This window comes from Rhododendron vialii, chromosome 1a (genome assembly GCF_030253575.1).
Source record: "Rhododendron vialii isolate Sample 1 chromosome 1a, ASM3025357v1".
Lineage (NCBI taxonomy): Eukaryota > Viridiplantae > Streptophyta > Magnoliopsida > Ericales > Ericaceae > Rhododendron > Rhododendron vialii.
In genome coordinates this window covers 17,213,031-17,225,931 of record NC_080557.1, presented here as the reverse complement: position 1 = coordinate 17,225,931, position 12,901 = coordinate 17,213,031, and the positions used below count along the sequence as shown (strand labels likewise).

The following is a 12,901-nucleotide window of genomic DNA, read 5'->3' as shown; positions in this document are numbered from 1 at the left end:
ATGTGATATATTGCGAGAGAATAACTTGTCTCATAAAACGAAAAATAAGTACTTAAAAAATAAGAACATTAGCAGAACGAGGCCTAAATCTAGGAAAGACACGTCATTGTAAATCTTGTTTGAACTCTTTATGAGTTCTACTTAGTGAGAAGCACTTTCTATTGTGGCGATCGCAATTACTCATTCATTGATTCCCTTTTTTCCATGATCTTGATTCTTGTCTTCTTTCATTTCATCGCATTACTCTTTAGATTATGATCAACTGTTGCTATCGCAATTCTTCATAAAAAAAGAAAAGAAAAGGGAATTGATATCCAAACTCTCTTTTTACCGTTCACACTCCCTTTTTTTTTGTTATTATCTACATGAATTTATTATTTTGCCCTTGAATGTATGAAAAAGTGAATTGAAAAAAGGCAAGAAAGTAAATTCACGTGATAAGGATGAAAAAAAGAGTGGATGGTAAAAAATGGAGTGTGGATGTCATTTTCCAAAAAATATGTTGGTCAAATGCAGAACGTAATAGAATCAAGTAAAAAAAAGCGAATAGAGAAGCCATCGAAACTCTTATTTTTCAAAAAAAAAAGAAGAAGAGAGAGGACAGTTTAGATTTTTCAAATAGGTCCTGCGTGGACCCGAGGTGTGAAGTCTCATATCAGGAATTTGTGAAAGTATTTAATGGTATATAAGGATATAACTTCAGGTTAATTTTTTGAGCTATGTGGTTAGACTAAGCGTTAGCAGGTTAGCTTGCGGGTCGTTAAAGATGGTATCAAAGGTGTACAAACCGGAAGTGTGGGGTGAGTGCCGCAGGTCCCGCGAGGAGAAGTGCTTGGATGGGTGACATGGGTCCGACAAGTGAGGAGCTTGCTTTTACGCTTGGACAAGTCCCACATGAGACGAGCTTGAGGAGCTTGACATGCTTAAGCGGATACTTGTCTCACATTGCTTAGTGGGTGGAAGTTGGATCATGAGACGCAACGAGGACGTTGTGAATCTTAAGTGGGGGAGATTGTGAAGTCCCAATCAGCAATTTGTGAAAAGAGGCCCACATGTGATGTTGAGTGACTTTGTGCTAGCAGTGCATAAAAGCCGATCAACCCAAACCAACAGAAAGAAACCGATTGAAAAAATGGTTTGGTTTGATTTTTCTAAGCTATTGGTTTGGTTTGGTTTTCGATTATGAATACATATTGAAACCAGTTCGGTTTTGATTTTTGTTGATAGAAATAGAAGAAAATCGAATCGAACTGAACCGAACCAAAACTTGCTTCTCGATTGTTTGGGCTGCCTTCATCTTGCCGGTGGTATCACTTCACTAGAAGATTGTGTAGTAGCACCTATGGCGCAGGGCGCACTCGTGAATGGTGTATAAGGATTTGTGAACAGCTACTGTATAACTGTAAGTTAACCCTTTTGAGCCACGGGATTAAACTAAGGGTTAACAGGTCAGCTGGCACGGGTCGTTACACAAGGCGTTTAGATGTTCCCCCAGTCTACATAAAGAAGAAAGGGATCCAATTGATGTATAATTTCATATTGAGAAAGAAATAACGGTGTTTAGTTTTGGGAAGCTACTTTGTCGGTTCTGTACGAAAGGCAATGCAATTCTGATTCTTTAAACTTTGAGTGTGTTATGGAAAACAATGTAGTGACCAGGAGGCGGACTTATCTTGGGGCACATGGGGTAGGAGTGTGCAAAAAATCTGCCAAACCGACCCAACCCGGTAGGAATGTGCAAAAAATCTGCCAACCTGCCTAACCGACCCAACCGCGCTGAAAATTTAGGCTTGATTTTCATGTCTGGGATTCTTCTCGTGTAACTCATGGATCACTTCTGTATAAAAGAGAGGTCGGAAGTATGAAAACACTTACAATTTGGAGCCGGATTTTTTCCATGGACTTGAGGGTCCAGTTCAAACTATTTTTGGTCTTTCCCGGGTTAACCTCAATGATCGGGACTGCTTACCTTTAAAGCTCATCATAAACATCAACCACTCCAAAACACTTTGACCTAACATGAGTTGATATAATTTCGGAACACATTAAGCTTGAGATAAATGGTGTAAATGGGCTTGGATCCAACGTTCCAATCACTTTTTTCAAGATAAATGTATTTTGAAATCATATTATCTAATGTTTGATCAACGTGATTTTTGAGGTATTAATATTCTCGACATTCTCTAAAGATTAAACGGTCCCAATCGTTGAGGCGGGCGCGGAAAGGTCTCAAAAAACAGCTTGCATTGACTGGAGAGAATCCAGCTCCTTCAATTCTGAGAGCAGTGTAATTTTCAGTTAACGCTTGGAATTTTAACCTCTAGTTAGCCTCAGTTGGTTTGAGTAGTCATGCCTCCAGTGTAATAAGGCAACAACCAGCAAAATTTTATGTAGGTCTCTCTCTCTCTTTCTCTCTCTCTCTCTCTCAGATTTTCTTGAACTTCCTTTTCGCAGTTTGCAGATGTTTGTCAATGACGCCCTGAATCATGGTTAATTGTTCCGTCATTACTATATCGACTTCCACCAGTAGTTCAAGTATCAACAGGAGCAAATTAAGTAGGGTTCAAAAGTCAGCTTGCTCTGCACTGTTCAATTAAACGTTTACCTTCCAAACAGTACATAGAGCATAAGGGTGATCACACTGCCTAATTCTATAAATATTTTGTAGTTGTATATAAGCCTTCATATCAATTTACAACTGCGGGTAGAGACTTCACGTCATTAGTCACGTGATTTACACCCTGAATACTATACAGAGAAAATACTATAGTACTCTCTTCGACCAAGCAAGCATGCGAACAATACTTCTACCTTCATCCTCATTATATTTCTGTTTGACCAATAAACTTGGCGGAACCACTCAGAAACTTTGTTGTTGCAGGCCATACATTAAAATGGCTGTTAAAGTTATGGGATTCTCGGTCCTTCATAATGCAGCCAAGTCCAAAAAATTCTCAATCCTCACATTTGCTCGATTAGATGAGATAATGCTCATGATCCATGATCCTCAAATTTGCGCTGGTACTGAATTTGGCATGACTAGATGAGATACGGCATATGGTCCATCACCATGGTTCAGAGTTGTTTGAGAGGAAATTTCCACCGCTCGAGGGCTTGCTCCAACCTTCCTCCATCACAATAAGGTTGAGACGGATCATCAATTTGTCGACAGCATCTTCCTCCAAGTCACTAAATGAGTCAAATGGTTGCTTCTGCATGGGAAGACGAGGATGTTATCTATCAGAGGAATGAAACCCAAAGTGTTTTTTTTTTTTTGTTGGTAAATCAAGAAACCCAAGTGTTATATTCAGTAATCAGGCAAAGAATCTACCTTTGAATCCTGGTAATATCTGAGGAATTGCAGTGACTTTTCATAAAATCCGCAGTGGTAAAGGAGAACACTATAATCTCTTAATTCCTTTGGATCTGCTTCCAGTAGGATGAGGCGTTCACATGCTGTCGGAATACAAGCATCCAAATGAGAACACCTTAAATAGTTCTCTGACGTTTAAATACCCTTCACAAAATGTCAGCACTCTCTCTCTCTCCCCCTCACTTACATAAAAATGTGGCTTGCATTGGAGAAGCAAAGGAAGAAACAAGGAATTCGATAAACAGCTAGCCGGATCGAGCAATTTCAATAGGGATTCTACGCCTGAACTGCAAATTTTCTTAAGTCTAAAGCTTAGATGTACGATGCGGGAGGGCGGGGGGAGCGAGGTATGTAGGATAGTTTTGATGTTGGGTGCTCCTAGGGAACAGTCCTAATATATCTGTTTAAGGACAACCAAATATTGGTGATTGTTGCCAATTACAATATTTTAAATGGTTTTACTAGTTCCTTGATACCTTCTTACTAATCGATTTATAGTCAACCAAGCCTTTCACCTGGCTAACACACAAAAAAACACCCGCCGGGCCTCTCTCTTTCTGTCTTTGTTTTATAAATACTGAGTCGGTATATGTGGAAACTTTTATATCCGTCTCAAAACTAATTGGTAATGAGCGGAGAAGTCCCTCATGTTATTAAGTGATCTCTCTGGTGTTTGGATTTGATCGGTAGGGTTGGGTTGGTTATCTGGTTCGTTCCGTTCCGCTTCGTTGGTCTACCTCCTTGCATCTTGCAAGAAGTCGTTAGGGCGGAGTTCAGCCCAACAACCCTCTGACGATCAAGTCAGTCAAGGAAGGAGAATAGGAAAATACTATTCACTAGGAGCGGCGTACCTTGCTAGGGTTTTAGTCTTTCCTTTATATAGAGCTCCTGACTTGCTCTCCAAGTAAGTGCATGTAGGGCACTCTCAGTAATCGCTTCGGGTGACGTTCCAAGTGAGTATCGGATAAGGCGGTTACCCAACACATGGCATGAGCTGGCTCTAATGAGTGTGCTTGCCATGTGCTGTAACCTCCTCGGTCTACGTCATGATGACGTACTTGACCAGCGGTTAAGTGCACTTGGACGAAACGTCTTCCATGAATCACACGGGTCAGTCGGATCCGGGTCGGTCATGCTCAACCTGGTTGATCTTGCCACGTCAGCCTGGTGCACCAAAGGGAATACACACGTGACGCCCAAACGGACAAGCCAATCCGAGTGATCTGTCTTGACCCAGGGACCGTGTCTGCCTAACGAGACCGAACGGAACCAACCGAGCCCCATGGCTCGGTCATGGTCCGAACGGTTAGTTTGGGCCACTCCAATCTCCCATTCCATACCCAAGCCATGTGGGACTAATCTCTAACACCCCCCCTCGCATGCAGCTGCATTGAGGTTTGTCACGTGTGGCCACTTTTGGGTCTATCTTCATGCAATCTTTGTGCAGCTTTTTTTCAGTCTGTCATCATGAAGTGTGGGCTTTCTCAATTTTTAAATTGGGATGGAATGGGCCCGCTCTGATACCACGTGAAAACTTTATATCCATCTAAAAGCCAATTGGCAATGCGTGGAGAGGTCCCTCGTGTTATTAAGTGATCTCCCATTCCATACCCAAGCAACGTGGGACTAATCTCTATCAGTATCCATAACTCTATTAACGTTGCATTGGTAGCTTTCTTTTTGTACTTTGCCTTTCATGTGTTCCACGGCCATCAGGAGCAGCAATGAAGGCATGTTAATTAGCGAATAGAAGAATGCTACTGCATAGCTTGCCAAATGCTAGAGAAAAGGAAACTACTGAATTACATACCAGAAAGGGCACGCCTCATATCCCCAAAGCGTACACTAGTCCAAACACCACGTTCTAGCCTATGCCTAGCAGCCTTGGCAGATGCCAGGTTAAAAGCGCTGCACAAACAGGACATGACAATGAGGCTTAGAGGGGGAAAAAACAGAGAGGCAGGTGCAGCTATTGAGGAGAAATTGTGAAGTTGAGAGGACGTCAAAAGTTGGTACACATATATGTAAGTACAGGTAGGATTGCAGCATCGCAATGAGTCAAAATACCTTTCTTCAACATTATTCGATCCATCAGAGCAGTTAGCAGCATGTGCAGCCCTTAAGAATAAGCTTTCTGTATTATCAAGTTGAAATGGCCAGAAAGCAATCTTCAGATCTCTCAAGTTCTGCAAATCAAACATGCTATGAGCACCAAGATAAACCACAAATAGCTCCTGACGTTGGAAAAAAACAGGTTAAGTAATCAAATCTCTCTACGAGAATTTTGATATTCTTACTTTAAAGGGGAATTCCTTAAATTTCACATATTTCTCCATCCTCAAATTCCTTAAATTTCACTGTTAACATGAAGTTGCACAAAATCACTGAAGCTAAAACTAAATATAATTAGAAATTCTTGAGAACCCCATCAAATGTGGTTCCATTGGAACAACAGCTGGTCTGAAATCTGCCTGGTTGAATCTCTTGAGAATTTTCTCAGCATAGTGAGTTTGCAAAAGAAAGATACCTACCTAATTCCAAACCTCCAATGCAAGAAACTGCTGAAGCTCCCCAAGGTTCTTCATCTCAAACTGAACAGCAAGATTCAGTAAACCTCTTGTTCATATTTACCAGACTATCATCATATCATCAAACATAGAACAACCCTAGTAACTAAGACAAGTTCAGTTGAACCTCTCTTGATAATGAGGCTTCCATCAGTATAAGAAGCCACAAAACCACAAGGAAAAAAAAGTACTGAGCAAGCTTCCAATACCCAACTCGCTTGGACAATGTTTAAGCCTATAAAGAGCCTTCTAATGTTGACATGCATAATTTGCCAATCTGGATGTTCAAGTTTGAAAACGAGATTCACATTTGCCATATGATTCGAACCCTATAATATACAGATATATACAAACGGATCTCAGAGACTTTGATTCTTTGTGTTTTAGATACTGCCTAGCTTGAGTTTTGATTGATTCAGCTACATTTGAACCAGATTCGAGCGTTCGATTAGTTTAGTGACAAGGACGGATTCAAGCAGGGGCACATGCACCCAATCAAAACTAATTTTTTAATTATATATTTAGCATAATTATGTAACGTAATACTATATTTAGCATACACACACACACACACACACACACATATATGTATATGTATATCGGGGCGGTTTAAGGGACACCCAAAAAAACACCTAAAAAAACACCCAAAATTTCAATCTCATAGTTCCCGATCGAATTTTGATGATCCGAACCGTTCAATGTGTGCAGAATGTGATTTTAAGGGTACCCGCGAGAAATTAGCAAAAAAAAATGACCGGAAAAGGCTTGATTTGAGCAGTTTTTATTTGAACCGTTCAATAAAAAACTGTTCGAAACTGTTCGGATCAAGCCCTTTCCGGTCATTTTTTTTTGCTGATTTCTCGTGGGTACTCTTAAAATCACGTTCTAATCACATTGAGCGGCTTGAATCATCAAAATCTGATCGGAAACTATGGAGTGTTTTTTTAAGTGTCCCTGGAACCGCCCCGATGTATATATATATATATATATATATATCTCAAAAGTAGAAATGTAGAATTAATTCCGTGCTTCAACTTTTGTTGACTGGTTCATTTATTATTGATGGTTTATAAACTGTCCGTTTCTTTAAAGATTTTAATTCTCTTTATTTTTATCCGAAGTGGAGATATTTAGTAAAAAAAGTTATGAATAAAACCATCTCGATCATTCTAAAGACTTGTCAATGTCAATGTAAAATATAACTCTAAAAGTTTTGTCTAAGATTGTGTGCATATTTTTGGATCTATTTATAAGAATTTTGCATTATAAGCCTTCACACAAAAGCTTCCAGTACTGGTAATTAGTGTTGTCAACTCCTTCATGCTGTATTGAATCAAAGCACCACCACCGATATCCATCTGGGCAGGGAACCAAACACCAGTTCTTTATCCTTCACGGTACTAACTGCCAAGCCCTTAAAAAAGCTCTGAAACCAACTTGAGAGAACACACTCTCGAATAATGCAGCTAGAAACTAGACTGTGCCTAGCACCGTGGAGAATATAAGACATAGAACAAGAACCAATGAGAATCATCACCAAAACACAAAGTAAATAAAATAAACTCTGAAACTGTATTTTATTCAACTTCTCCACCAAACACTTTACTAGGCAAGCATTACCAACATGCACCTAGTCATGTACATGACATGAACCTAGCTAATAAAAACATCCATGACTCTTGAACTTCCTAAGGGAACGACTCTTCAGCTACATTCACGAATGACTCTTAAGTCACATTCATGAATCACCACAAACATGCATATTGTGTGAATAATAAAAGTACTAATTAGGTTAGCACCTTTCAACAAAAAACATAAAGAAGAAGATTCCATGTGTCTGGGTAATGAACTAAGGTATCTGTAGAAGAAGATTAAACAAGTGTGGGAAAGAGACCAGAAATCACCTCCATTAATAGAGATTGTGATGTCATGATATGTAGTGGATCAGACTCCTTGCTTTCCTGTTTAGGATAGCCTCTAGGCAGACTATAAGGATCACGAGGATAAAAAATCTCAACATCAAAGTCCAAGAGACCCCATAAACGGAGCATTTTCAAGATCTCTGAATATATAAGGGAAAGCATGGTAGCAGAGCCTAAGCGATGCGTCAACACCTGATTAAGACAAGGTGATAGAGTAGTTATGAGGAAACTAAACAGTAGGCAAGAAATGGTCAGTAAATAAAAGGTGGGGTTCCATACTGAAGGGAGATAAAGAGCACGTTGCTCTGGTTGATTCCTTGCATTAGTTCTCCTGAAACCCTGACAAACGCGAAAATACAACATGAATGGCCTAAAAATTCATACTACAGGCTAGCATTATCAAATTATGTCTCGGTTTTTTCGTATATAAAAGATGCAATTTCAGAAAAAGGAGAAAGGGGCATGGATAGTTATATCTGGAGGGTATGATCATTTGCCCTTGTGCTAAACAATTAGTACTCCCAGCAATCAGAGAGAGAGAAATCGAGAGATGCCATGCCAATGAATAGCTTAACACACAGGGGGAAAACAGGGGAAATCAATATCCAATGATGAAGAGGAAATTTCCACATACCAGGGCAAAAGGTTTCTTCCAAAGAACAGGTTTAAGTTGATCTAACATGTGAACACACAACTTACAACATAGCAAAAGATATGACAGCAATTGACTTCAATGAGTTTTAACTATCACAAATAAATTTAAAAAAACGAGTGAAGTGTCCTGCCAAACGTCAGGGCAATGTATAATTTCACTCTGTGAATAACTTCAGGCTTCATGCATTCTGAATTGTACATATGTATAACGCTACAGCACCTTGTTCTAATTAGACAGGGCTAAAGCCATGTACTTCTTTATTGGAGTGTGGTGGTGACTAGCCATGAAACTACAAAACCCAACTTAGGCTGCCAGGACTGTTGCTCATATTTGTTTCTCAAGGGTGGGCGAGGGGTGCTTACCTGAAATTTCACATCCCAAACATGTCCATTCTACATTATATGATACAAGTTTTGGGTCAGTAATCAAGTTTAAGCATCATGCTTATTTGTATCAGACTTGGTCAAACATATTAGTTGTTTCCCTGCCATACACAAACCCAATCTTTGTAGGCATTTTCCTTCTATACCACACAATGTCCAACAAGAGCAAGCCAACTCATATAATATCTATCTGGGCATTGTTTATCAGTCACCTCGAAATATCATACCCCTAGCAGTGCCCAATCATAAGCAGGATCACAATCACATCTACCGTAGAGTGTGATCTAATAGGCTGCCGAGTTTAAGAAGTAAGAACATTGGCTTGTGAACTGAAGCAAAGAACCTAATCCTCATGACTATACATGGTACATCACTAAGGCATCTCATGGCCCACCCATATCTGTAATCATGGAAATAACACATGCATGCTTTAATCTAAATGATGATTCCACTAGACTAGGAAATAAAAAATAAAAAATTGTTCATAGTCCAATCTGTTTAAAGCTAAATCTATGCTTTCATTCTTTAAAATGCACATGCAATCATGCATGTGCTCTTTCTAGTTTATTTTAAGTCATAGAGCTCTTTCTAGTTTATTTTAAGTCATAGAACTGGTTGGATTTTATTTACATGTTACTATCGCTATGAAGTCTGTTTCATTAGAGTAAGTTCTCAACAGAAACGTACAGCACAAAATGCAAATATCTAGAATAAATACCTTGTCAATGTACAAGTATCTCTCCAAACATTCGATCATATTCTTGGGCGAGGATCTGAATGAAGAACTATAGTGGGAGCAGAATTGCATCGAATGATCATCCAGCCTCTCAATGAATGCATCTACTGGGAGAGGAACAGAGGAGTGCGAGATGAGAGAATCATCCTCCGCTGCTATGTAGAGAGCTGTTTTCCCCAAATCGACCCCTCTATTTATGCTAATGCTTGTTTCCCTCTCAATACTTGAGAGTTTTTGAATCTGCGAACAGAAGCCTTCCCGTGCTGCCTGCCAATCATTCACAATACACCGATTATACTGCAATGATCAAACTTTTGAAGAACCCATCAACATTACCTCTGCCTCACCCCTTTCAGAAATTTAAATGCATATTAAAATACATACCAAGCCTGAAAAAAGTGAGTTTGGTTTTCAGATGAAGAAAATGTAAACGTTATATTTATCGATTAAATCTTAACTAAATTGAGCAGTCATTCAGAGAAGAAAAAAAAGCAGTTTATGAAACTCATGAAATCTAATCAATTTTAGGAAACAATAGTTGAAAACAAAGACGTGGTATCACCACGAATTCTAATTTGAATCTACTATATGTTCACAGGGATCTCAAAATACCTCAGACGAAATACAACACTACGAAGTACAAACACGTCAATAAAAGACAAAAACAACAAAATGATAGAAGAGTAACAATTCACATGCACCTCAGATATACCATAACGAAAAAACGGCGAATTGGAACCTGCAAGCCAGGACCACACCTTATAGGGTACGCACAGCGACAACCCATAACCCACAAGTATCAGGTAAGTCAAAAGTAGAATATCATCGAGCATCTTAATCTTCATCTCCAGCCCTTAGAGCTCCTTTGGATTGTGAAAAAAGGGAAGAAAAGAAAGGAGTAAGCTTTCTCACCAAATCTCACCACTTTTGGTGAGAAACAAAATGGGCCAATAAAAACTCATCATTCCTCCTCCTTACTCACCATTTCTCACATGTTTTTATCAAGTTCATTAAGAGAGAGCCTTCTCTTTTCTTTTGTTTTCTTTTATCACTATTTCTCTCTATCCTAAGGGGTTGTTACTCTTTTCTTTTGACTCAGATCCAAAACCTGAGCTAAAAACCTCCCAAAACACACGTCAGTCTGTGACTCAAACTCATATCAGATAAAATTTTACAAGAATCAAGGGAGACTCAAATTTACTCAGATTTTCCAACGACATTCCCTTCCTGCATGCCATACAAAAACTGCGACGCTGGCACCATACGGGGGAAAGCTTCAGAGGCGAGGCTTGCTCTCCTAATTGAGGACAGACTGGACAGTTTTCCTTTCCTCTCCAGTACTTTTATTCTTTTGCTGCCATTGTGGTTGCAACTGATACAGTCGAGGAACTACTCTCAATTTTATAACTATGGCATTAATGAACAATTTTACTCAAATTAAATTTGGGTTTGCTCATTGCATGCTTCATATCAAATGAATCTTCTTGGGTCAAATTTGAATCTTCTACTCAAATTTGAGTAGTGGCTGGAGATGCTCTAATATACGATTGGTCTAAATGACGATTGGCTACCCTACTGGGTTGAAAGACGCAAATTCCACTGAATAACCAATGACACAACTACAACATCATCACCACTCACAAGAATGCAATGAATTCTACCCTAAGTCACGTAATTCACGTCCGTAAGCGGAGCGCGATAGTGAAAACATCTTCGAAACACATCCAAACCTACTAAAATTCGCCAAAGCGAGGATTGAGATTGCGAGCACAGTGTGAGGATTGAGAGCGGGAGCGCTGGGCATTTTGAAGGATTATGTGACTTTGACTCTACCAATACCACTAAAATTAAGCAATTTTCACGTCAGAAATTAAATAAAAATCAAGAGAGAGAGAGAGAGAGAGAGAGACGAACTCTGGCATGGGTGGTATCGATGCCAGAAGAATCGAGGGCGTCGTGCAAAACGAAATCGAGTCCATTGGCTGCTGGTCCGAGTAGTGACGATCTGCAAATCAAACCGCGGCGATAATACTGTGGAGGCGTTGAAGATTGTGATGCGGAAGGACGTAATTGGTGGCGTTTATCAGAGAACTTCCAAGGATCGAAGGTTCCAGAAATCCAGGGAGAACCAATGGCGGCAAACCCGCTCATCCTGTCCAAAGGAAAATGTTACTTTGACAGTGTCGTTTTGTTTTGAAGCCTGAAATGAAGAAACAGAGAGTTTCGAGAGCGTTTCGAGAGAACCGACAACGGTCGGCCTCCCCTTAATTCCTTTTTCATGCATCAATTGGATTGGATAATCCATTAATCCATAGTTCTGTTTTTCTCTTAATCTGAGTTTTGGGTGTTGACTTTGTATACTATGCCGTTGTAATTAAAAGATCTTAATCTAGATCTATTAGAGTTTTAAAAATATCTAATAATGGAAACAATAACCTTAGTTGCCATCTTTATATCTGGTTTGATCGTAATAGTTGCCATCTTTATATCTGGTTTCCTTGTAGTAGGGGTACAAAAGAGTCGAGCCGAGTTGAGTTTCATAGTGCTTGAGTTCGGCTCGTTTGTAACGAGCCGAACCTGACTAATTTACCTAAAGAGTCTCTTTAAACGAGCCGAGCATATACAAACGATCCGAACTTTTGAGTGTCGAGCTCGACTTGTATAATAAACGAACCTAAATCTTGAAGTCGAGCTCGACTCGATTACTAAACAAGCCGAGCCGAGCCCTCAACGTTTGCAGCCTTGCTCACGCTGTTTTGGCTTATGGAGTACTTGTATATAAGTCATTCCTCACATAAGCACTTGCGTTTATCCTGATCATATTTGGACATTAAGTTTTCATTCCTGAATTTAAATAAACTCAACTTTGAGAACCACTTCTAGTAAAGTTGGTTGTTCATCTCCTTACCCCCAGTGGTGACCAGAATATGAGTCCCACGAGAGTGGGAGCTTTGGGGGTCAGGACTATGGATAGTCTCTGGATCCTCATGTGCTAACTCTAATATCCCCACTAACTTACGCTGATGTATACAATATTACAAAAAAAAAAACCCTCACTAACCTATGCGGATGTATATAATATTACAAAAAAAAAAAAAAAAAAAAGGCTCAACTTTGCCCTTATTGCAATAGATTACCTATACTTTTTTTTTTTTTTTATACTCTATAGACACATAATTTTTTGATTAAAATGTAAACTTGGATGTTCTCCACTTATTTTGGGATACAAGCAAATAACCAAATCCCTTATTTTACGCTTTCCACT

At 39.4% G+C, this 12,901-nt stretch overlaps 1 protein-coding gene across 1 annotated transcript; it reads right to left on the bottom strand.

The window, feature by feature from the left end:
* Positions 1–2,530: 2,530 nt before the first annotated feature.
* On the bottom strand, positions 2,531–11,981 carry LOC131312753 (uncharacterized). The gene is made up of 8 exons (XM_058340740.1): positions 11,551–11,981; positions 9,619–9,903; positions 8,142–8,201; positions 7,845–8,054; positions 5,441–5,559; positions 5,184–5,281; positions 3,332–3,456; positions 2,531–3,212 (listed from the first exon to the last, which is right to left on the bottom strand). Exons 1-8 carry the CDS (start codon positions 11,785–11,787, stop codon positions 3,066–3,068), a joined length of 1,281 nt encoding a protein of 426 aa, XP_058196723.1. The 5' UTR covers positions 11,788–11,981; the 3' UTR covers positions 2,531–3,065.
* Between the last annotated feature and the right edge of the window lie 920 nt (positions 11,982–12,901).